Source organism: Opisthorchis viverrini, assembly GCF_000715545.1.
Source record: "Opisthorchis viverrini unplaced genomic scaffold opera_v5_366, whole genome shotgun sequence".
NCBI lineage: Eukaryota > Metazoa > Platyhelminthes > Trematoda > Opisthorchiida > Opisthorchiidae > Opisthorchis > Opisthorchis viverrini.
In genome coordinates, this window is record NW_008752019.1 from 371,558 (window position 1) to 397,899 (window position 26,342).

Sequence of the window (26,342 nt, forward strand, 5' to 3'; positions counted from 1 at the left end):
TAACCTGGACGCCCTGATGAGTTCTGGATTCCCAGTGCCATTAATGTCATGGCAATCTAAGAGTCGGATATTTTTAGAGCTTTTCGGGTCAAGGTGAGTATAGTAAAGTTTTGTTTGTTTGGGCAACTAAATGAGACCAGCATTCAAAGAATAAAGGGGTTGTGGAGGTTTCGTCCTGTAAGTGAGGCCAGTCAGTTCTGAAAAGTAGAGAAGCACTTTACAGCTGTTTCATCCTTGTTGAGAATCATCAGTAGTGCGCATCCCACGAAAATGGAGAGGCCCGAACCCGCGACCTCCCGGCTAATAGTTAGAACGCTAGCCGGAAGGTCGCAGATTCAGGACTCTCGAGTTTCGTGAGACGCGCACTACTGATGATTCTCAACAAGGATGAAACAGCTGTAAAGTGCTTCTCGACATTTCAACATAGATTGGCTTCACTTACAGGACGAAAATTCCACGCACTACCAATAGAGAGGTTGCAGTCAAGACACCCAAAATGTAAACTCCCTTCCGGCAGGGTCGAATCATCGATTCCCTAGTAGTTTTACCATAACATCAACCGTAATCATTGAATCTAACTCAGTGTCTCCTGTTGGTTACATTCTACTTTCGTAAAGGGGCCACTAGGACTGTGGCAATGCTGTAGAGATAGTTTGTCCGAGAACTAGTGTGTCTAAGTTACCTCAGTTCGCCTACGGAGCCGAGGTAAAGTACGGACAGTAGTGAACGCAGATCTCGGACAACTGCGTGGTCTCTGTGTGCACTACTAGTCCAAATCGTGCACGCGTTTTTCATCAGTTGATGCGATCCTGGGAAGAGGCCACGAGATCGGTCCTCGTCGCTCAAGATCTGGTATGAAATCCATTGTAGGGATTGCAGAGGTGGTGTTTCAGCCTCATACCTGTTATGTGGAGAAACCATTTAGCAGAAGTCAATAATAATAATGGTTTTCGGTCGTTTGATAGTAAGTTGGGTACATTTACTATTTGAAACAGACAGGATTCCTTCGTCGTCTTGTCTGGAAAATCTGCAGCATAGAATGAAGCCTCTGTGGATTGGTTCAGGCTTATCAGATTCAAAACTTAGTGGTGGTAATGTGGGGAGGTTTGGTGACTTTTAAATGAGATTTCGTCCCGCAAGTGAAGCCAATTTATACCGAGGAGCACAATAGCTGGTTCATCCTTATTCGGAATGAACGTGAGCTCAGAGGGAGAATAATTTCACGGGTAAAATTTGCACCCGGGTTGTCACTCGAAAAGCCATTCAACACGTAATCTGTGACTGAAGAATGGGTAGCTCTACACCGTCTTAGTGAGTTCAACAATGCTGATCAGCTGCTTGTGGCTGAACTGCTGTGTTCAAACTGATAAGTGGGAGGTCATGGACCCGAAGCTGTCCGGAGTTCGTTCAGATGCGCACTGCTAACGATTCCTAATAAGGATGAAGCAGCTCCAGCGCCTCTCGGCTTTTCAAAAAAGATTATCTCCATTTACAGGACTAAGTGCTCGAAATGCGAAGCACGACTTATGTATGTCTCACACGGAGGACATCCTAATTTAGCCTATGAGGATTACTATCAGTGCGGTCCCACACAGGCATTGACGTCCTATTTAGACCTCAGAGAAGCTGCAAATGACGTTCTCCTCAACGGGAGGTCCCGCGAACAATCCGAATAACAGGTCTGTAAATGGATGAGTGCTGACAAACCATCTAGAAGGTAGTCGTCAACATTGTTCGACGACTAATATAATTAATCAAACCAGACTCTTCAGTTCCCATCCTCTTTCGGCGCACGCGAACTGATACTGTCAGCTTACGCAACTCCAGACCGGGTGAATTGAGAAATCGCGGGTTGTTCCTAGCTGGACCTCGATCTTACCGCGTCGTGCCTATCAAGCACAGCCTGCGGACAGTTATGGACTCCACTGATGCAGTTTTGCAGCCAGCATACAATAAGATGCTTCAAAATTGGTCATAAAATCACGTAACAGCTGCCCCGGACGATGTGTAGGGAGAGCATTTAAACTTTGGAGGGGAGCGGAGTAATCCGCACTATATTAGCTCTAGTACCATATCACCTTGTTCGCTATCAAATTTTCTTGGGTATCTGCGCTCTAGAGTGTCCCCTACTGATTTCTTGGAATCAGCATACGACGCAGCTTTGAAATGGGAGACTTCCACTAGAAATATCCAACCCTTAGTTTTGTCCGTTATGATGAGTTATTAGGCGCAGGCAGGTGTGAAGTTGTTTCGAGTTTTGTATCGTTATTCCATCCCACACAGAGTTTACATACCGCGGCAGCCGTATCTACTTCATTCATTGTGATATTTTAGCGTGGCGCAGTACAAAAAACGGATGACCTACTACCTTCAAAAATCATTCTTGGAATTTCTTGGTTTTGTTAGTCGTTTCTTGGCACTGAGCTATTCGGTGGTGATTAGCCCGCGCAGCCCGATCACTAAATCAACCCAACTGAGCGGGGATAATTTTTAGATTTTAGATTTGATACCTGTCTAACAGAATCAGTGCATTCTCTGTGCGAAATCCCCACGAAATGAGATTATGCTACACGCGCGTGTGCTGTTTAACCGCTGAGGTTTCCGCTGTCTTGTGCTTTTGCATAGTACCGCTGCTGACGTAAGTGTCGTTCTCTCGTAAACCAAAAGTCAATATTTTTTGTGCCTGTACCTTCCTAAATGCCCTTTGCTGGTCACATCAATTATGCTGTTTTCTCGCTTCGGTTATATGTTGCAGTTTTGCTGTCACTCACCAACTTGTGCTATGGAACCATTCCGGTGTCGTCACTGAACCACCAGTTTAGTACTAAAATAGGGGCAGATGAACTCAGCGATACACCACTTTTGTATGATGTGTAAACTGTCGTCGAACTACATCCTTTCGCGGTGTTCAGGCGCATCTGATTCATACTTGCGCGCTACAAATAACTTCCCCGAGTAACATCTTCCGCAAGCGGAATGGAAACCACCATTATTAAGCACTGCCCTGCGATGCAGCTGTTACATGTACGATAAATCGGCTGGAACGACATTTTGCATAGATCTAACCCTGGAGTTCAGGGGCAAACGGTTATCAGGAAAATGAAACTCGCAGTCGTCTCAGAGGGCACAGAAGTCTAGATGCTTCATTTGTGAGAAAAAGACAGTGAATTCACCAACGTGATTGATCGGCGAGAAAAACAGTCGATGTTGAGACATCGAAACAGGAAAGTTATTAGGAAAGTAAAGCGGATACATTGATCACAGTCTGATACCGGTACGGTTGGTAACAGGCGCACCGCTCACAAATTTTCATGAAGAAAGAGGATTGAAAAAATCGGTTTATACGCGGTTCAGAAACAAGACAGAGGGGAGCAATGCGAGGGCAGATAGACGAATTGCATGCGCACTGTCCACCTTTGGCCGACACCGCGACACAAAAAGCAGTAGAAAACAGGCAAGAGTGATCATTTGCCGTCCCAGGGTTATCTTGACTGTCGAGAAGAATTGATACATAATCCATGGGAATCCAGTCCGATTTCAGTGGCCTGTACAACAAGAAACGGGAGATCAGTATGTAACGCATGAAAACCGCATGTTTAGGGATTGAACACTAGTCAGTGAAGTCAACCAAAGGATCGCCACTACCAATGGTTCACGCGAAACGGGTTGTCGTTGATGCGTTCACAGAGCTAAGCAAGTATATTGAATTTCTCAGCTCGGCGAGTACGCGAGTACGAACCAGTTTTACTCTGGTTTACTCCAGTTGGTTCATGTTACACGACAGGTCTAGGAATGTGTTGGTTTCCCCGCTACAAGTTGCAACTTAGTGAAAGGCTAACCATACCCTTTATATTAATCAGTTAGTCTGCGAGGCAGTTTCAACATAACGTAGTTTCTACTTCCTAGTCAAAGTGCGACGTTGGTAAGTGTGCTATCCCCAGTATCAGCTAGTCTTTATTCCAGGTTGTATCTCAATTCTAATCACAATCAGAGCGAGATGACTCAGCGGTTATGGAGAGAACTGACTAACCGGAAGGTCTGTGGTTCGAGCGCGACCTTTACACCTCGATTTCTGGGCAACCTGACAGTATCCCAGCCCTCGTGCTTGCTTCCGGTGGCGTGGCAGCTAGGCACCGGAAGAGTGTTACAGCTGAACGATTATTATCTATGCACAACCAAACAACAGTAATCCATCACCAAAGTCAACTATTTAAGTACCTTGAACAAGACGCATAGTACTGTAACATTCGTCGTATAATCGGGGAACAGACGTTCTTTTCCAAGTTCACAAGTTTTGCATTCATGTTCTAAAGTTAGCTAACTGCGGACAAGGAGGTCTTGAGACACTTTGATCGCATTAACGGAAGAGAGAAACGAGAGTTGTCGCCTTGGTATAGTTACAGATACTCCAACGCGCAGAGGTTCCGTAAAGCGTCTATGCATTAGGTTTAATGCATAAAGCATGAAAACGACGGAATTCACGATGGTTAAAAACCCGCTACAAGAGAAAACTAGGTTAGAAACTGCAGTACTACACAACAATCGTGTGCAACGAGGAGGTTGTCTCTGAGATCTGGGAGATGTGCAGTAAAATTGTACGGAAATGAACAATTTTGTTGGTACACTCACTGATGGAACACTCACTATGGAACAACGTAACTCACTTTAGTAATGCGACAAAGTTGGCCTTTCATCGCTGGAACGTAGCAGGCTCCACTAAGTGGATCTTTCACGTGGTCGCTACCTCTGTAAAGGACAACAAAAGGTTACAAAATGAACCTAGAATTCCAGTTGTTTTGAAAATAATTACAAAGGCCAAATGTCAGACGCTTAGGAGAGAGAAGGCGCCGACAGACACAACAGATTCGATCAGTGTATCAAACTAGGCCGACTGCACAAAATAATGTGTTCGGGGCCAGAACAAATTAAAGAGACTATGCGATCGAGGCCCTGTAGGCGATATGAATTCTCAAGTCGGTCGTCTGAGCACCTTGATATCACACCTGGGCGGTCGATTTGGAGTCGGTGCTCGCCGCACAGACAACGAAGATCGACCCTTTCAGTTGTATTGATCATGAACTGTTTCTGACAAGTACGAACTTTCAAAATAAACGTTCGCACCACGTAACCCGGCGGCCACCAATTGCAAATCAACCGTGGACACAGTTGGACCACATGGCCATCAGCCACCGGTGGAGAGCCACAATTCAAGATTGCCGTTCCCTCTGGGGCACATCACTTGATTCCGATCACGCCATGACGCGTGCACGCCTGATAGTTCGTTTCCATTCAGCCTCTGGAAAGTCAGCAAGAAGTATGCCAATCCACTGTCTTCAAAGAACTACCATATTTCAGTAGTATCGATCTGAGCTAGCCCAACAACTTTCCACAGTAAAACAGTACTGTGGTGGCAGTGAGCATACGGATGAAGCGTTGCAAAATGTGAAAGGCGCTACGTTAGCGGCGTTTAGTTCCGACTTCTCCAATTCGGTCACAGGACAACTGGATGTCATCGAGATCCCTAGTCCTGATTGATACCAGGAAAGCCATACCAGCAGGCAACGAGTTCGACGGCGCACGAAAGTCCCTCAAACGCCAAATAGTGAAGAGTCTAAGGAAAGACCAAGAGCTCTGGTGAACATCGAAAGCTCGGGAGCTGGAGAAGGCTTTTGCCACCGGAAACAGCCTCGTCCTATATCGACTGGCCCAAGGAAAGCAACGGTCAGCGAAACGGTAAGTGAAAAAGATGGCTCATTAATTCACCCGCAAAAACGTTGGCTGGAGAGATGGGCCGAACACTTCGAAGAGCAGTTCAGCTGGCCTTCTGCAACACAACCTGTGCGGATGATGCATACGACAGTACGCGGTACTTTCAGCTAATGACGACTGTGCAATCAACCCATCAAAAAACAAGAACCACACTGGAGCCATTTCAGTCTCGAAAACCCAGGTTAGGATTAAGTGGTCACCCGAGTGCTAACCAGTCAGAATGGGTCAGTCAATAAAGCAACAGAAGTGCTGGCTCGAAAGGCGAATTCCAGTGGAATGTTGATCCCGCTGAGCGTACATTACATAAATACGCGAAACAGTGACCGGCACCAATTAGAAGTGCGTCTGATTGTGCGCTTGGCCGAATCGTCTAGCTCATTGAACACCCACCTACACAACCCATGTGATCTGGTGGCATAACGACAGCAAATATCTCGCCGGTAGTCGCCTAGTTTACACTACCTCCTATCCCTGAAACGCTAATAATTATAGGATATGAAGCTCCCAGTAGCTAGCACTCGGTGACATAAGGACCGCGTAATAAAGCTCGCGATTCAGGTCCTTTACACTAACTACCTCCACCATCCAATAACGGAGACGAAACGAACCTTCTGTCGGCGATGCTGATACAGAAATTAAGGAAGAGGAAGAAATCTCCGAATGATTTGACTGAAAAGTGCAAGATTAACTAACTAGTAAGGTTAGAGCACCAATTGTATGGGCTATATTGATAACAGAGAGATATCAAGAGTAGAACCGACCCCATACCCAAATAGTGAAAAGTATTAGGCCAGCTTAACACCACTTAATGCCCTCTTAATCAACTAAAAATGGATGGTGTCATAGTCGAAAATATAAGTAAAACGCTGGAAGTAGACATTCCTAAATCAACCGTGTGTAGTGCGATCCAGCTCAGATCCGGTTTCTGGGTAAAACTGGAACTAATGCATCCATCCCACGCAGTCCGAAGGAGGCAAGATTACAAGATGCTCCCAACCTTGGAAGTGATCAATAGAAACACAGGAAAAGAACAGGATCAGGGACCTATCAGTACAAAAAGAGAAACACACTAAATACATACCTAACGATGGGTACATAGGTTGCTGCACAAATTTCGAAAGGATTTCGTGGATCATAGGTAAGTGGATGTGCATCCTCAAACGGTGTTACCGCTTCACAAGCCTGTAGTATCTTCCTTGTTTGCGTGGCCACTTCAATTGAGGGAGCGAGATCCAGTAGGCGACGGGCCATCGCAGCAGCAGAGCGGAAGTTTTTTAGTTTATACAACAAATTCAACGCTGTGCGTATAGTCAAGATAAGATGTGGTGTTTCCAAACGACAATGAGTAAAGTAACAGGCCAGTTCAACATTCCGGACCTAACAAAGAAGAGAACAACAAAGGGAGTAGTGATGTAATTGTGGTAACCTGAGAAACTGATTAGTAATCATATGCACACATTTCCTCTGTTCAAATATAACCACTTCCTTTTGAAAAGGTTTGGAATCGACTGAGAAGTCATCGTTTCAAAAAAAGCTTGATAAACGATCGGTAGTTTTCGGAGACACCGATGGTTAGACACTAACATCTTCCGTATATCCTCTGCTTGTAGAGGCCACGTCTCTGATCCAGAAAGCAGTATGGATCGCACCATCGCGGTGTGAACTCTGCCCTCGAAAGAAGAACTGAAATCGCGTCGGCGCCATTGGTGTCAGAGGTTGGCTAAAACTGCTTTGATTTTCCGATTCGAGAAATAACCTCATCTGCAGCTAGTTCACCGGAACAACTCCAGGCCAAAAAATTTACCTACAACGTCGATTGGCTCGCCTGCATGAGGTTTGGGGTTGATCCAACCCAGTCCTGTTGCAGCATTTTACACTTTGTAAGTGTGAAACGCATGCCAAATCATGCGGCAGAGTTATTTAGGTTATTTAAAATCGTTTGCATTTGGGAAGGATCTCTCTCGATCTCACTCCCGATAATCCATAAATCTACGCACTTTCAATGCGACGGATAGCAGGCTGATACAACGATGGTTTTTGGATCACGTTCTCGCTCCCTTTTTGAAGACCGGGATGACGGTCAAGGAGCCCCATTCGGTCTGTAGGAAAAGCCTTACTGCCTTCACACTCCTACCGCAGAGGACAGTACGACTTAACCTCTAGACCGCCTCGTACTACGATTACTTGCAGTATGGGGACTCGCTGTTCTTCGTCTGGCTCCTCCACGTTGGCCTTCCTGACATCGTTGAACCTTTACAAACTGAGTTCCAGCCAGTATAGCTCACAGGAGCAGTGCACCAAAGAAGCCCGACTACCACGACAAGGTGACAGCTTTAGGTCGGGAGTCGAATGAACGCAACTAGCAATTATATTGTCTTAATCAAGGGCTAATAATGTTCCCAAATTGCAAGAAGTAATGTTGTGGCATCTTGACTGAACTACCAGTGTTTAACTAAGAAAGGACCTTGCCAGCACCTGGCGTTCTACACAGGGTGAATCAAATTACGCTCCATGGGTTGTTTCAGTCAAGACAAACATAAATTATTTATGAATAACTCATCACGATACATGAAGTAGTAGCATTACCTTACTTACAGCAAGTGAACCGAAAACCGTGATAAGTACCTCTGTTGGGCAGTGTGGTCAGAAATAGAATTGCAGACGTGAGTCTTGGTTTTCCACGACAGGCGGCCTTAGATAGTGAACTTGACCCCGCAGAAGTTATACCTAGGAAACATGAATTACCTATAGTTGTTTTGTGCTTTAGGCTTAAGGTATTCTCATTACGCAGCTGGTTTTTTAAACACACCCTTATACCTTAAGCTAAAGTAGAACATAGTCCTGGCGAAAACTCGGGTACTTCACCAACCTGAGGAGCCCCAAGAAGAACGAAACTGGTCGTGGGTTATCGAAGAGCTTACAGCAGCCTTATAAGTAGTATGCTTCATCAGAGATGATTAGATTGCTTTGAACTGTACCGGCATAGCTTCATTTATGCTGATAACACAACAGTGGTTTATAAAAATTAGAGCACGGTTGTTCTACGGTTAATCCATTTTAACGGGCCATAATTCAGCTGTTCTCCATAAACTCAGGGAAAAGTTAGCGGCATTCTCAAGGAGTTACGAAGAGTACTAGTCTCTACAGACAGTGTTTTGACATGTTCGGGACACAGCCGAGCCACCGAAGTTGATTGACAACGTAATAGGAATGCGCTCCGAATCTACGAGGGTAGAGCTTTTCGTTGACGGTATGCCAAGTGGTATTAAGCACGTGTACGAATAGTGTCTTCGTCATTTCTTCCTTACCTTGAGAGGCTAGCCCGCTCTCCGGAGAACAGGTGATCTGATCGGGACTATTGACTCGTCTACTTGCTCGGAAATATGTTCTATCATCCTGTTATTATGTTTTGAACGGGAAAATGACCAGGCTCCTAGCTGCGTAGTTAAAATATGTTACGCGCAGACATTCTCTAACCCGAAAACCCCCATCTATTTACACTAAGTGCCAGTAGGCTCTGCACCACTGGTAGACACAAGAAGGTAGCTTGCATATGTCTGGCTGGTTACTTCAGCTGCCTAATTCTCTGAACGCCTTCCCTGACTCTGTCACATCAAAAGACCCACAGTTTTAAAATACGGGCTCTGAGGGCTGTCTGCGATTGCTTTCAATCAACCAGTTACCGCGCGCTTTTTACTCGTACTACCTAGCTTCACTCTACAAGTTGAAGTCATATCACAGCTGAGTATCAAACCGACAAATGGCAACCATCTGAAATATCGAGCGTAAGTCACATTAATCGGTCTATCGTGCATGCGTTCTTTGCTGTTGGAATCAGCCAATTGTCGTTGCGTGCACCAATCATAGATTATATTCTTAATGCTTACACATTTCATTGAACGAAACCTTACGAAAAATCGGACAGTGAAAGACAGAATGGTAGAAAATTAGCACTCAGGCGTCAGCGATGCAATTCAGAATCGGAGCTGACCACAGCTCATAGCATTGCTCGAAGGATCAACGAATACAAATGACCTGCTCAAAAGAGCAGATGGATGTATCTTCACCAATCTAACAGGCATCTGTTGATTAATGCATTAACACACAATGATCTTCTGTCTAGTGTGAACTCCCTGGCAATATCCCAGCCCGGGTAGAACCCTGAACTCAATCAAAGATAACCCCATGCCACATCAACCGTCGTATGGTGCCATCAAACGGTTCATCTTACTCGCTGCATACAACATGGGGGCCGGGCGAAAGCGTGTCTTAAGCCATTGTGAGCACACGCTGTTTACACCAATGAATCGATCCCGAATGAAAATAGACCACGTTGCCATCAGTTACCAGTGGTACGACGCGTTGAGCACAAGCGATATGATTAAGACGGGTCGTCAAAGCCTAGGTTAGGGAGATGACGGACTTATTGTAAGAAGTTTCATAGCTCGTGTTTTAACCTTTGATCGATACCAAGGGAGAGAATATGATCCGCTGATGAAAAACAACTCCTGAGTAACGCGCGAAGTAGGCTAAATACGAAGGAGTTTCCAAATTATGACGGTTAATAGGAATTTATCATGTGTCAGGTTGTGTTGCAGCATACCTGTTCAATGTAAACTCACGTTCGGATCACACAAGAGATGATAACTACTTGGCAGTATGCATAATGGAAGCTTCCAAATATCGCGTACGTGCTGAGATAACATACCTGATCTGCCAAAGTATCTTTTGGCATGGCTTTCCGGAATAGTTCCATCGATAATCCGAGGATATACTCCTTGCAAACACCGATCAGCCGTTTGGCTTCAGACTCTTCACTAGTCGAGTCAACGACTAGGAGAGGGATGGAGAGAAGAATTGCTCGAAACCGATCGACGGCGTCCTGGAACTTTCCTTTCGTGGTAAGCTGGTAGGCCGACTGAAGACGGTTAATGAGGTTATTCAAAGTGATGACCACGGTGGGAAGAGCAGAGTTCATGGATGTCTTTTTCCTGAAGCACAATGGGAGAAGTTGAGAACGGTGCGTAAGTACCCATAATAGTATGGTCGTTATCATTATGATAAAGCTAAAATGCTCTGAACAGAAACCCATCTGAGAGTCAAGACCTACCATTGTTCCGCCACCGTCTAACTTCAGCTCTGAGTGAACTGTGCAGTACAGCCCCTCGATTCTGGTCACTAAATGGGTCTTATTCCAGGACAGCATGACAGAAACCAACAACAGAGTACAGAATTCTTGTTACTGCCAGACCCATAAGGTTTTTTCACATAACGAAAGGAAAGAAACTGTAGCAAAAATTCAGAGGTTCTAAAAGTAAAACTAACACAAGTGGGTGGACAATTCGTTGAGCAATCAAATAATAGTTCGGTTATCGGAATTCGTAAATGTTTCACCTGGATAACCCCGTGACCCCGACGTGAACTGTTTAATCAGAGTGCGATGGTGGTTATGAGGTAGGAATTACGGACACTGGCTAGCCCAGTTATTTCTCATGGAAACTGGCAGTAGTTTGACCGTGATTAGAACTGTCTCCTAGATAAGCGAAGCCGCTGAGTGGGTGCTAGGACAAGCGGATTCGACTACAATGTTTCATCGTCAGAGTGCCAAACGAACTGACCTGCAGTCCAACCAAGCAATACCTCAATAGTAAATCAAGTTACAGTCCACTTGGGAATGAACTGATTGTGAACAGCGGTATACTACGCCCGTATTTGATACATAGAAATAATTCACCGAGAATTGTATGGTGCTTTTGAACGACTCATGAGCTAGTACGGTGCCCGAAGAATTTTGCGAAATAATCGTCTCGCGAAATTTTTTATGGTTTGAGATATTCGATGAGGCAATGTTGTTCTTACACGAAAAATTGCACACGCTTCCGCTGGGAAAATTCCCCTCAAAACACATGTGTGTCGACGCTGCTTTCCAAAATACCACAGTAAACTGCGGTACTGTTAGTCAACTAAGCTATGCCTTAGACTTTGGTGAAGTACTGACGTCATTGAAAGTAAAATGATGGTGTAATATGGCTCCTCACAAATCAGTCTTGTACAGTTGTATACGCTAACACTAACCAAGTGTGGATTATGTAGCACTTGTTTGACTGCAGAAGTGAATTTCGAGCCTGAAAAAAGTCAATTATAGTCGCAAACCTTTTTATACGGGTGAGTCTCGTGTCATCCAGTGTAAAATTCGTTGGGAATTGTAAAAATATGCAACCACTTTCAAAGTGTACTAGAGCTGTGAAAGGAGGAATGAATACTGGATATTGTACCAGATATTTGTAATAACGGTATTTTCTCAGCATACATCCCGTTCTGAGCCCTCCAAGCCAGCATTCCTGTCGAAACAACCACGAAAGGTGTACGTGTACTAACGTCCAAAACCAGACCAAAAACACGTACAGCGAACGCTGATGACGTGAAGTGATTGTAGATTCGGATACGGTCGTCTCTGGCGTTCCAAAGCGACTGAATAACCGTGGGAACTGTAAAGGCAGTTGTGGGGCTGTTCACTGGAAGAATCTACGGTCACTTGCTGTAACTGTCGACCATAACCAAAGGTATTGGCCACCAATCGGACCAGCACAATTGGTGTGCAGACGAGACCAACGTTTGGTCAGTCGCGGCCAGGACCGTACGTTGGTTTTCACCGGTGAACTGAACGCTTCACCACACAATAAGCAAGATTTGAAGACGTGCTCAATCTAGGAGTTCATTAGAGACTAGAAGACATAACTTCGAGCGTGGGCCTTATCGTTTTTGCCACCGGGTGTTCGTGAAACTGATTCAGTACGGCTGGTTGTAACTCCTTTGAAATGACGCGTTCTGAACATAAAAGACATCCATCGGCTAGCGATAATGCGTCACGACCGTTGGAATCTTTTGGGCAGGTACGCGGCCATTGATTGCGGTGGAATTTGATGACCTGCTGCAGCACAGGTCGGTAGCCTGGGAGAATGAGAACGGCCTCCGATACTACGCGGTTCACTTCCGATTCCAGGGCACGTTTTGCAACTACAGTGTCCTATGGTTCTGGCCTGGTTGAATCAATGGAACGCGACAGTGCGTCGGCTCAAACCTGGAGTCAGTGGGTCAAATGTGAACATCGTGATTGAGGGTGTGGCTGTATCAGCTGAATACACAGAGGACTCACTGGTGCCGTCTGCTGACGTCTGGACATTCAGTCTCTGAGTCAGTGATTCAGTGAACTTCAGTTGTGTTCTTTTCGATTCGGTTTTGCTGCTTCAGTAATAATTCCGGGGATGATTAAATTCGATAGACATCGTGGGTTGTGGTCCATCAATTGTAATAACGGTGATGCCTCAGCTCAGTCCTGGGATTGGAGCTTCCAAGTTAGTGTTCTCGTAAAAACATCCACTAGAGGTGCACAACGTGTACTGAACACTCAAAACCAGGTCAAAAACATGCACAGGGCGTCCTTTAGGAGGCAACAATACTGGAAATTCCAATGGCTCCTGAATGCACCACTGGTAACCGGCATTCAGCGGACACTCAGCGATGATTGGCTTGTGGGTTCATACCTTCGGTTAATCAAAGCTCGACTTGATACTGGAGTGGCAAGTAGCCTGATCTTCTGGCCAATAATAAGCGGGATTGGCTTCTTGGTAGTAAAGGCGCCTAACTGCGAGCAGCAAAATGGTATCGGTGCGGAATTCCGCTTAACACTACGGATAAGATACGCAAAGAATTTATCGAATTCCCGACTGAGATGCAGTCATAACCACTGAGCTGAGTGGTAAATTGTACAGTTCGAGGAAGGGTCAGGTTTGTCGGTCCGCCAGGAATCTGATCATTCTTTAAAAGTGTACTCTCGGGAGAAATTTGATTGGCTTCCAGATGCTGTTGCGGGCAAACGCTTGTGTTCATTTGACGAACGTTGTTACCCAGATATGATACACAAACGAACTAGAAAATCTAGACCATCGACTGAGGCGAGTTGTGCTGAATAAAGGCTTGGTCTTCTGGTTCAAACAAGGAAAGTCGTCGCATGCCCATTAGGATGTTGGTATATCTTTGTCTATTAAAAGTGAAATCGTATCCCCTTATTTCACCCAAAAAACTCTCGTTGTTATTTTGGACCGGTTCGAACAGCAGGACTTAGGACGAGGAGGGCGAAAAATCATCTAAAGATAGGTACTGAGGGGAAACCTACCAATTTCTTTGAGGATATATAAAAACGGAAGGTGTGGAAGGGATTCCAGTTCCAACCGATCGCGATCCACTGAACATTGATAGGAACAACGGTTTGTATGGTCCAAAGTCTACGACGCCAACCTGCAAGGTTGAACAGGATAGAGCAAGAAAAATATGCCATAAAGTCGGTAAATAAAATGTCCGTTAACTAGCAAGAGTACTGCTTACTTGGGAATTCAGCAGACGCATTGCTTCCGACCAGTTTCCAGCCATGACATGATCATGGGGGAGTCTAGAGTTGTCGCTCCAGAACTGCGAAGGCAAACGACCAGTAGGAGGTGCCACAAAACTTTCACCAGACATCGAATTTAGTGCTCCGCTGGTTTGCAACTCTTTTGGAAGCTCCAGATCGGCATCACCGAGGTCCCAGCCTTCCTCTTGTGCAGCGGCCAAATCGTCCGAGCGACCCAGGACATCGCCATCCTCGACCGCATCAGCAAATTCCTCGCTTTCTAGGTGACAAAAATACAGCTTTATTGTAAGACCATCAACAAGTATGCCACTAAAGCAGACAGTTGTAAGTGAGCATATTAAAGCAATGATGGAGACTGGGTTTTAGGACAATAACGGTTGTGACGGTTACGAAAAAAGAACGCCCGACGGACACAGAATCCTTCAACAGTCCTGAGACTGATAAGAACGACTTGCAGGGCCGAAAATCCTTGTATTCCCGGTAAAGCTTTATCCAGGCTCGGTTTTACCAGAATTTTTAGTCGCAGTCCGAACTATAAATATCCCTAGATGAGCGTAACGGAAACTCGGAAGTTCGAATCGGTATCGGGTGGGGATAACCTAATGTAAGAGACTAGAGTTGCGGTTGAACAATCCGGACTCGACTCTTAGCACTTGACCGTTTGAATTTAGCACACACGTTGTCTCACCAATAAGGACATAAAAAGTGAAATATGCACTACTGCAGCACAGGTCGGTAGCCTGGGAGAATGAGAACGGCCTCCGATACTACGCGGTTCACTTCCGATTCCAGGGCACGTTTTGCAACTACAGTGTCCTATGGTTCTGGCCTGGTTGAATCAATGGAACGCGACAGTGCGTCGGCTCAAACCTGGAGTCAGTGGGTCAAATGTGAACATCGTGATTGAGGGTGTGGCTGTATCAGCTGAATACACAGAGGACTCACTGGTGCCGTCTGCTGACGTCTGGACATTCAGTCTCTGAGTCAGTGATTCAGTGAACTTCAGTTGTGTTCTTTTCGATTCGGTTTTGCTGCTTCAGTAATAATTCCGGGGATGATTAAATTCGATAGACATCGTGGGTTGTGGTCCATCAATTGTAATAACGGTGATGCCTCAGCTCAGTCCTGGGATTGGAGCTTCCAAGTTAGTGTTCTCGTAAAAACATCCACTAGAGGTGCACAACGTGTACTGAACACTCAAAACCAGGTCAAAAACATGCACAGGGCGTCCTTTAGGAGGCAACAATACTGGAAATTCCAATGGCTCCTGAATGCACCACTGGTAACCGGCATTCAGCGGACACTCAGCGATGATTGGCTTGTGGGTTCATACCTTCGGTTAATCAAAGCTCGACTTGATACTGGAGTGGCAAGTAGCCTGATCTTCTGGCCAATAATAAGCGGGATTGGCTTCTTGGTAGTAAAGGCGCCTAACTGCGAGCAGCAAAATGGTATCGGTGCGGAATTCCGCTTAACACTACGGATAAGATACGCAAAGAATTTATCGAATTCCCGACTGAGATGCAGTCATAACCACTGAGCTGAGTGGTAAATTGTACAGTTCGAGGAAGGGTCAGGTTTGTCGGTCCGCCAGGAATCTGATCATTCTTTAAAAGTGTACTCTCGGGAGAAATTTGATTGGCTTCCAGATGCTGTTGCGGGCAAACGCTTGTGTTCATTTGACGAACGTTGTTACCCAGATATGATACACAAACGAACTAGAAAATCTAGACCATCGACTGAGGCGAGTTGTGCTGAATAAAGGCTTGGTCTTCTGGTTCAAACAAGGAAAGTCGTCGCATGCCCATTAGGATGTTGGTATATCTTTGTCTATTAAAAGTGAAATCGTATCCCCTTATTTCACCCAAAAAACTCTCGTTGTTATTTTGGACCGGTTCGAACAGCAGGACTTAGGACGAGGAGGGCGAAAAATCATCTAAAGATAGGTACTGAGGGGAAACCTACCAATTTCTTTGAGGATATATAAAAACGGAAGGTGTGGAAGGGATTCCAGTTCCAACCGATCGCGATCCACTGAACATTGATAGGAACAACGGTTTGTATGGTCCAAAGTCTACGACGCCAACCTGCAAGGTTGAACAGGATAGAGCAAGAAAAATATGCCATAAAGTCGGTAAATAAAATGTCCGTTAACTAGCAAGAGTACTGCTTACTTGGGAATTCAGCAGACGCATTGCTTCCGACCAGTTTCCAGCCATGACATGATCATGGGGGAGTCTAGAGTTGTCGCTCCAGAACTGCGAAGGCAAACGACCAGTAGGAGGTGCCACAAAACTTTCACCAGACATCGAATTTAGTGCTCCGCTGGTTTGCAACTCTTTTGGAAGCTCCAGATCGGCATCACCGAGGTCCCAGCCTTCCTCTTGTGCAGCGGCCAAATCGTCCGAGCGACCCAGGACATCGCCATCCTCGACCGCATCAGCAAATTCCTCGCTTTCTAGGTGACAAAAATACAGCTTTATTGTAAGACCATCAACAAGTATGCCACTAAAGCAGACAGTTGTAAGTGAGCATATTAAAGCAATGATGGAGACTGGGTTTTAGGACAATAACGGTTGTGACGGTTACGAAAAAAGAACGCCCGACGGACACAGAATCCTTCAACAGTCCTGAGACTGATAAGAACGACTTGCAGGGCCGAAAATCCTTGTATTCCCGGTAAAGCTTTATCCAGGCTCGGTTTTACCAGAATTTTTAGTCGCAGTCCGAACTATAAATATCCCTAGATGAGCGTAACGGAAACTCGGAAGTTCGAATCGGTATCGGGTGGGGATAACCTAATGTAAGAGACTAGAGTTGCGGTTGAACAATCCGGACTCGACTCTTAGCACTTGACCGTTTGAATTTAGCACACACGTTGTCTCACCAATAAGGACATAAAAAGTGAAATATGCACTACATGATAGCTAACTAACGTTGATAATCTCCACCAAAAACACTTAGGGGATAAGTACAAGAAACCAACCGGGTGCTGAAAAAAAAAATCGCACAACCATGTAGGCATGATACACAGCTAACGTTGATAATCTCCGCCAAAAACATTTAGGGGATAAGTACAAGAAACAAACCGAGTGCTGAAAAAATCGCACACAAAACCATGTAGGCCCGGTTCCGCTGTCTCGACCGTCGTTGGTGCAGTCAGTGTCAGAGGTAAGCTGGAGAACAGAATGTGTATAGAATAGCCACAGGTAAAAAATTATAGACTGCAAAGTACTCACCATCGAGATCTAAGACAGCATCTTTACCCCATGCAGCTTCATCTATATCCCCAACATCCATCATAAGACCGACACCAGCCATTGTAGGTGCTCCTGGTTTTCCAAGCTCGTCACCATTTGTTCCCAGACCACCTGGACGCCTCTGCGCAATCGCTGTCTCGAACACATCAAGTTGCATGCTAAGAAGCGGCCAGTTTAATTCGACTGCAGTAGGCGTGTCCCCTAGGTCCGCGGTAGCCAGACGGTCTGGACGCAGGATTGGGGGTGATGGGATGAGTAAAGAAGCGTTCGCCTTTACAGAGGGCAGTGCAATGGAGGCTGCGGACTCCGAGCCCGGGGTAGGTTGAATTGCACCAAGTTGTTCTCTCAATTCATTAGCCTCATCTGACAATCCATGTGTGGCAGCAGTCAAATAAGCAAGCGGTCCTAAAAAACGATAGTGGTAAGATGTTTTCACAAAGCCGAAGGACCAATCATCCAATATGCACTGATACCATTATCACACGATTCCGGTAAACATGCAGGTTCTATAAAGGACGTGATTGGAACTCGAAAGGTTCAACCACACGAGCATCCCCGTTCTGTTATGGACTCATCCACCCATTGCGTGCGCTTTATATCTGAGGTACTTTGGGCCTATCTTGAGCGTATTAGTATCAAACCCTAGGTGGTTTCTCTGCTGAAAATCCTGGCTTCGAACGACACGGCCAATAAATAAGCTGAGATATAACCGTCAGTTCAGAATACGACTAATGAGTACCACGGTAGAGTAAGTTTATACCAGGTGAAAAACCGAATAAAAAGAGTAAGGTAACCATAAACAATAAAGTTTACCCAAAGTACTTCACTAACATATCAGTTTCGAACAGAATATAAAGCTCAACAATCAGAATGTAAATACTAGTGATTTTGGACCATTTCACGGTTAGATAGAAATACAGTACCGAAAGTGACGGTCGATTCCGTACTTTTAAAAATGTGGTTGGCTGGAGCACGGAAGCAGAAAGAAATCATAGGCTCACTGAATCAACAGATGGATAAATTTCGAAAAGAGCAGAATGAAAAAGGAACGTCGATGGTTGAGGGCATGTCCCGTACGTTTCCGCTTCAAACTAAGAAACTTCATAGGCCCCGTAGGACCTATTCTCTAAACACGATCCAACAACGAGTTACCAGAAGTGACTTTCTTGCAGCTCATTGCCATTTAAGAGTACACTCTTCCCACACATACCCACAAATTAAGGACACGCCTCATCGACTGCTTGCGAATTTCCCTTAAGTCCATAATACACCTTCCTTAAACATGGAGTACGAAGTACATGACTGCCGATGATCCATCGAGGAGGAGTGGAACTTCTCGAAAATCATCATCACTAATATGATTTTTCCACCAGGCCCGCGCAGTGTCCGGATACACCGATGGTCAAAACTTGTTGCAAGGGGCAATAATGTAAGGCTATCGAGGAGTAATCCAATCAAGAGTAAGACCGTTGTTCAAAGAACCCACTTAGTGTTGAAAAACACATTTACACACCGCAGGATTACTCGCGGAAAACTCACTTTGACCACAGTTGCGCAATAGTCTCACTCGTTCAGCGACATTGCCAAGTAGAAGTGCAATCTGGTAGTGACTGGATGTGTCTTTCCGAATTTCGGCTAAACAACCAGACAACGTTTTAGATTAGTAAACGAATAATGCAATCTAAAGCAGCGCAAACGAAGGATAATACATCACACCAATATCTACGTGATCCGCACACCAGAAGTGAAGTAACAGTATGAAGAAGGACTGCGTAGACTGTAGTCAAATGGCCACTCACCAGCACTTAGTGACCATTTCATCATCACAACGTCATCAGTAACAGCAGCAGCAGCAGCAGCAGCAGCAGATGAAACCACTGGTGCTTCACTGCCACACATTCACATCAACTTATGTGAATTAAACCTCACAATGGAAAGAAGGAAATGAGACTATTTGTCTCTTAGTTTGTTCAGCAAGCAAACGAAAGGAGACCTACAAAACCCATCAACATTACTCTCAATAGCAAACCCACTACTCTTCGCCATTGTCAGGCGCAGTGGCGAGCCTTCGGACAGCGACAGTGCGGGACCTATCTCAGATGCGGTTAAATCGTGTTTCTCTACCAGTTGCATTATGCTTCTGGTGGCGAGCGCGCAAAGAATGACAGGAAGCTGTCCGGATTTAATGCCCCTATTTACCAAGACGAATTATGCACCTGGGGCGGTATTGGATGGCGAATGAGGGAAATCTTAGTGGAGCGGAGTAAGTGCCACCAAAGCACCAGGGACCAGAAAGAACAACAGATCTTTACACAGAAACTTCGTTTTCCAAAAAAGAAGTCACATATGTTGAGGCTGTGGTGAGTTGCTAGCACACTGGAAAATGGGTCCAATTACATGGGTTATGCCGAATTAATCCAACCGCATAAACTGGGCACGTTGTGGTATATCAGTTGTAGCAGCCTTACGAATCCATCGTGTTATTGGTCCCCTCGCGACCTACCGACCACATTGAAAAACGAATCACTGGGTAACAAAGTCAAGCTCGAATGGGGCACATTAATGGGCTGGCTTACACGGTCTGGTTTCTTACGTTCAACTAACTAAACCGGTAAGTGACCCATCGTCGGTTCGGGTGCTCGGTTTATCTATACCTTCAGATGTGGGTGAACGAAGGCAGTAGACACGAAGACTCGATTGTCAACCGAATCGATTGGGTTTGAATAGAGCCAACTGGGGCGGTGCGCTCTAATGGTAGACACAAGCGATGCAAACTGATTCATCTCCTAGTCACTCTTTCTGGCAAGCTAATCAACTGATCGAATGTGTTACGTATGGAGCTGGTCCTTCCACGGTTCAAGGCCTAAGGTTACAAGGCAACACATATCTTACGGTGAGACCAGCGCTGTACAAGCTGACAACACTACCGGTTAATAGTGATGCGGATTTGATAAACGGACAACGAACTTGAGCTTCGATTGTCAAACCAGCAACACCCCGCTGTTTTAGTCAGCATTACGGTTTACAACGATCGGCGACCTCGAACAAAGGTTGACCGAATTCAATTGCCTTAGGGCCTATAAAAAATTGGTTTACAAACAACGGCGAACATCGTTCTGCACAACTTAACCACAGCCCATGGTTTTATATTAAATAATAATAAATAAATCGTTCAGCTGTAACACCCTTTCGGTACCTAGCTGCCATGCAACCCGAAGGAACCACGAGGGTTGAGATACTGCCAGGTTGCCCAAGCCTAGACAGGGGAAGTCGAGAGGCAGAAAACCACAGACCTTACGGTTAGTAAATTCACGCTCTACCCATCTGAGCCATCCCGCCCCGGTTTTACATTAACAAGTAATGCAAAACCATGCACACTGTACAGCTGTTTTGCCCTTATTAGAAATCAGTGTACAGTGTCTCTCAACATTTCAGCCGTACGAAATCTCCATTGAAAATTTCCTAATTTCCTCAAGCTATCAGCAAATCAGTTTATTTTGGCCAAGAAACCCGACAAAGTAGTACTCACCAATCTTCATCATCTTCTGCAGCTTTTCCAAGTTCCCAGTAATCAGGTAAAGAAAAGTTAGTTTATCGAAATTCTTCGTGCGTTGGTAGGCCATTTCCACAATCTGATGGTTTCCTTGGCGCAGTGCGAGCTCTCCCAGACGTTCCCAGCAAGCCTTGTCATCCAGAGCACGAGCAGCTTCGAGTCCGACTTCCAATTGTCCACAATCCATCGCCAGGGAAAACCGTGTCCTAGTATCCTTGACAAAATGTAGCGCGACCTCCGGATAACCTTTCTTTTCTAAATAGCCTATGATTGCCTGACCAACCAAATTCGAATTGCGTACCATGTGCAACACCTAAGAGGGTGGGTAAAAAGTCTGATTTGTCAGAACTGAAAAATTAAACATGGAAACAATAATTATAGACTCTGAAACGTTCTTTGGGCTACCGGATACATGAGAAAGGCATACCTCATCATAGCGACGATTGATAAGTGCCAACTTGAATCGATATTCGGTTGGATCAATCGAAAGGACCAAGGGGGCATAGTCACGATCAAGACAGAAGACTGAATTGCCACGAACACGTGTGATGTAAACCGGCAGTTCCAAAGTACGAATAATGCCGTTATCACTAAAATATGTTTATGCGATAGAAAAACTAACAGTTAGTCAGGTGAATCGATTTCAAAACATTTACGCTAAATGAGGACAGAGCAACGTGATTATCATAGCAGTGAGGCAATAAAGAAAAACAAGTTTGTTAGTGGGACTTCATAGAAGTTCTTCAAATTAAACGGTTATCTTGGCATGGACAACCTATACCCGGAAGATTTAGCTGCTTACGTCGCCGAACGACACAGGTGCTAGTAGTCTATCATACATCAACACTACGACACTGAACTTAAAAGTGTATCTTAGTCCACCGCAAAAAAGCGTTTAGGACATAGAGAGACAGGATGATGCGAGGAAACAACGACGCCTGGTCGCAACTTACTGTCCGATGAACAAGACTCAAACGACCAGTTGAAAGTCATCTTTACCAAACCCTTCTGAAATGAAGTCTCAGAGGATTTGGGTGGTGCAACATTAGTGGTTACCAGGAGCGTTTCGTAGGCTGAAATAAACACCACTGGACCAGTACCCGATCCAATCATATCAGGGCAACTGACATCAGGTGCCACAAGCGTCTCCTAGTTCGCCAATAAGTTGATCGATATAAGCTAGGGTTACCAAAAGACTCAAAACGTAACAGGAGTGAATATCAACTGGATGAATTGCAAAACTGACCCTTACTGTTCATAAAATAGCCGGAAAGACCAAGCATGACAGTTTCAAATAAGGAAAAACCTCCGTACCCGTTCAATAACGTGTACTTGATGTGATTGCTCGTGGTGTAGACAAACACCCCGTGCTCCTCCCAAGCTCCACTCTTTATTCGGACGGTTTCATGTATGGTCGCCTTGATGTCAAGGGTCCGATCGCACAAATACAGGTAGAGTTTGGTGAACATTGCTACATGATGGCCATCAGGAGCCCAAACGACGTGACGGATGTACTGGGAAGAAACGGAGAGGAGATAAATAGCGAATAAACTAACGGATTCTTAAGAGATATACAAAAGGTAAGTGAATATATACTGAATATTGGAAGCACGGGCGCATTCTTCAACAATTGGTCAGGTGGCTGTTAACCTCTCCGCCGAGCTGGGCAATCGACTTGAAGGAGTTTCGTCACGATTCGAGCTTGTGCTCACATAGTTTGCAAAGAGCAGCTTTGGGATATAACCTGTTGATAATCATTACAATTGGAGCCTTATTCGTCCGCTCGTGACCTGTATCGCATCGTGATCCCCCTTCCTATTGCCTGACTAATTGGTGTACCTTCCACTTTTAGTAGTTTGCTGTCGACATCCTGATTTGTCCATAAGCAACTTCGGTTTATATTCAAGAGTCTGGTTGATTGGTTTGCATGCCCCCTCACAACGGGGCTCCTGTTATTTTTGGCTCGCTTAGTGGTCGAATTCAGTGACCCTTGATGAGAACTTCAAATTCCGATCCAATTACTCTTCCGCTATAATCCGTATGTCTTTTTGCTTTGGATCTACCGGTTTTTATATAATGCTGTTAGTAGTGTCCTTGCAGTCATCTCTGAAATGAATTATGGCAGTGTGGATGTCTTGCTAGAGCTTTGGGTAGTCGAGTTGGTTGAATTGCGTTTTATCAGAGATCTCCAGATGAAATTCCCTGGGTAACCGTTTCTTTGAAAGACTGTATAAGCGTCTCTCTTTTCTGCTTTGGACTCCACTGTGTTGCAGTGTTTTGAATCCAAAAGCAGCTCCGTTTGTGATTGTTGCTGAGTTCAGAATTTGACTCAGTTAAGGATCCCGCTACCAAAAGAGCCAAAAATCGGAAAAAACACTGAGAGAAGAGATGCAAATGGGCCACCTAGACTCATGAATGTAAACCACAAAACGGGCATGGATCAATCAGGTTGTGGACAGTAGACTAATAAAAATAGAGGGTACATCATCAACTGATCAAACAAGAGGAAGGTGGACCATGACGCAATACATATGACCAGCCAGAAGAGAAAATAATGGACGACAATTCCAACATACGGTGTGGCAGTAGAACGCAAGAAACGCATATCAAAACGGAAAACAGATCACGACGAAATCAATCAAACTCGGAATGCGATGATTATCAACAACCAATCAGTTTATGGCTCGAAGCTGCTCGTTGAAAACTATATAAGTGCACGAACGACGAGAGAGGGAGCGTGCGATTAAGATGCCCCTTCTGGAAGTCAACTGCCAGGTTCGACGGACGGATCAACAACCAACTCATCAATTAGCAATAGATGAATGTGTCATAATTCGCACCTTAGGATGAATATAATGAAATAAAAAACAAACGGAATTTCCACCCACAAATCCAGCCAGGTTGAAAAAAGAGAAGTCACTTGAAAAGTTACGCAAAAAATAGGTGAAAAATCGACGGCAACAGATCGACGAGTGGGAAGATACATACTTTGGTGTTTTTTAAAGTAGCCAGTGTACGTTTGTTGATGACGTCGCACAAGCTGACTCCACTTGCATCACGGATCAATAAATTGCCGGTACCAGCGTAGAAAAATTGGTCGACACCAGTGAAGTTCACTCGTTTGACCTTTTCGTTGGCTAAATTTTTAATCAGCACCTGAAGTAGATTGAAAAGACAGAACTTGTGTTTTCGGTATCGAGGTAGTGGGACTGTTTGGTACTAGTCGACAAATGGGTAAAAGGTGTCACACACAGAAACACCCTCGTACCTAAACCGCATCATGCCGCCTGGATACAATGGTGAGTTAGACTATTGGTCCAGTCATTAGACTGTTTTAACGTTCGGGTGAAATGCCAAAGGCATCACAAAAGGTGGATACGAAGAGCGAGAGTTCATAGCTGCAATGCAACCCATAGGCACGGGAGATGGGAAATTGGCAGGTTGCGCAGGCCTAAACAGGAACGGTGCAATCGAACATTGAGACTTTCTCTCTCTTAGCTGCTCCACGTTTATCCCTTGGGAAGCAATGGCCTCCCTAGAACCGTTGAAAGACGATTAACACACAGTAAGCCTTTTGGTAGAAGCATTAAGAGATTGTACGTCACGAGCAGCTCCATCGCACTCGATCAGTCGTACTTTCTCGCCAAAATTACGGATCCCAACGGCAGCGAGTAGGCGATTGAGGGTTTGCTACAACACACGAAAAAATCAAAAGAACTCACCGTTCCCGTGCTTTCCAATACAGCAAAACGATTCCTCCCGACCCAAGCTACTGCACATCCCGTACCAGACCGACTTTCTGCATGTTGCGGCTCACCGCCAGTCGTGACATCTTTGGGTAGCATGTATAAATCGTAGACCATGTTGTTTGTTGTAGTCAACGAAGATGCATTCACATTCCCAGAATCCGTCTCCCTGTTGCGGCTCAACACCAAAACAGCATTTTCAATCGGGTTGTAAGCCAAGCTCACAGCAAGACCGCGTCCTCTGGACATAGGAAAATAAAGGAGGGTTGGTGTAGAGGGCCAGGATTATAGCTGTAAACTGAACGTAAAACCTTTCACTATAAACACGATGAGGGTTATGGAGAACAAATTGATGAACAAGAGCTGATGAGCTTTGAGATGAAGTGGGTATATAGGCATCAAACATAACGAATACATAAAAACTGAAGTACCATGAAAAGTACTTTATAACTCTACGAACCCTTTTATGGGGCGAAAGTTTTCTTTGGTGAATAGCTTTTCTACGTTTAAGTGTCGAAATTACTTACACTTATCTAATCCGGAGTATGACCGGATAATTCGAATTTTTGTGTCTGTGATAAAGGCCAATCCACCTCTGTTACTCAGTTAATGTATGCCTGATAAGGGCCGCAAAATTGAGGTGTATCGGTATACATGCATAAGAGATAATGGTTAAACCAGTGACCGGCACTAGTAAGCGAACATACAAATCTGTATTATGCCTGATTTGACAGTATAAGATGAGCAATTGAACTAACTTTGAGAATAATGGATTAGTTTAAGTCACACTATTTGACCATCTTAGAGATGTGACGATTACGCGAGATGTTCGATAAAGGTTACCGTGATGTCTGAAATTCACATACCTTGGAAGTTGTATTAGCTCTGATGGTGTGTCTGATGAATTGAGTGCATAAATCTCAAAGGCACGAATCACGTGGGTCAACTTGCAAGACATGAATTCTGCAGACACATGATGTGAGGCAAGATGGCTCAGTGGTAAGAGCGCGAATCTGTTGACCGGAAGGTCCGTGGTTAGAACCCGACCCCTGCATATCGACTTCCCCTGTCTAGAGTTGGGCAACATAGCAGTATCCCAGCCCCCGGAACTCCTTCGAGTGGCATTGCAGCTACGCACTAAAAGGGTGCTGCAGTTGAAAGATTGTTGATTGTTAATGTGAGACATCTTCAGGTCTTTGACCACCGATGTCCTGAAAGTGCTGCTTGTGACGAGTGCCGTCAACGAATTCGCAACGAGGTAATTATAAATCGGATATCTCGTTGTGCAGTAGGTATATCTGTTGCGAAAAACATCCAGCACCATCAGGTGCGATGGTCGGGCCATGTGCAAGGCCTTCCAAATCGTTGCCTACCAAGTTTTTCTTCTCCAAGCCTCATTCAGAATGGCGTAAACTGCGAGCTAGACAACGTGTAACTGGGCGGAAGAGAGATTAGGTGTTCAGGTGTTGTTGATGCGGCCCGCCTTCCAGGATAGGGCCCCCATGAATCTCCCCCTGCGTTTGACTTGTGATAAGAAACGCCGGCTAATCGATGTCAGTGGCGTTCATGACGTCATTTTCTTCCCAGGCTGTCTGGTTGCGCGC

General features: G+C 45.1%; 1 protein-coding gene across 1 annotated transcript in view; it reads right to left on the reverse strand.

Moving 5' to 3' along the window:
• Positions 1-26,342, reverse strand: part of T265_10381 (hypothetical protein) — a gene marked incomplete at both ends in the record, with an annotated part of 46,933 nt that overhangs the window by 2,898 nt on the left and 17,693 nt on the right. The window contains 13 exons of the mRNA XM_009176737.1: positions 4,665-4,746; positions 6,851-7,146; positions 10,478-10,760; positions 13,946-14,067; positions 14,155-14,457; positions 16,354-16,637; positions 17,419-17,844; positions 20,969-21,305; positions 21,420-21,582; positions 22,307-22,506; positions 23,981-24,148; positions 24,557-24,682; positions 24,715-24,979. Coding sequence (XP_009175001.1) covers positions 4,665-4,746; positions 6,851-7,146; positions 10,478-10,760; positions 13,946-14,067; positions 14,155-14,457; positions 16,354-16,637; positions 17,419-17,844; positions 20,969-21,305; positions 21,420-21,582; positions 22,307-22,506; positions 23,981-24,148; positions 24,557-24,682; positions 24,715-24,979 — 3,055 coding nt within the window. The remainder of the gene's footprint in view (positions 1-4,664; positions 4,747-6,850; positions 7,147-10,477; positions 10,761-13,945; positions 14,068-14,154; positions 14,458-16,353; positions 16,638-17,418; positions 17,845-20,968; positions 21,306-21,419; positions 21,583-22,306; positions 22,507-23,980; positions 24,149-24,556; positions 24,683-24,714; positions 24,980-26,342) is intronic.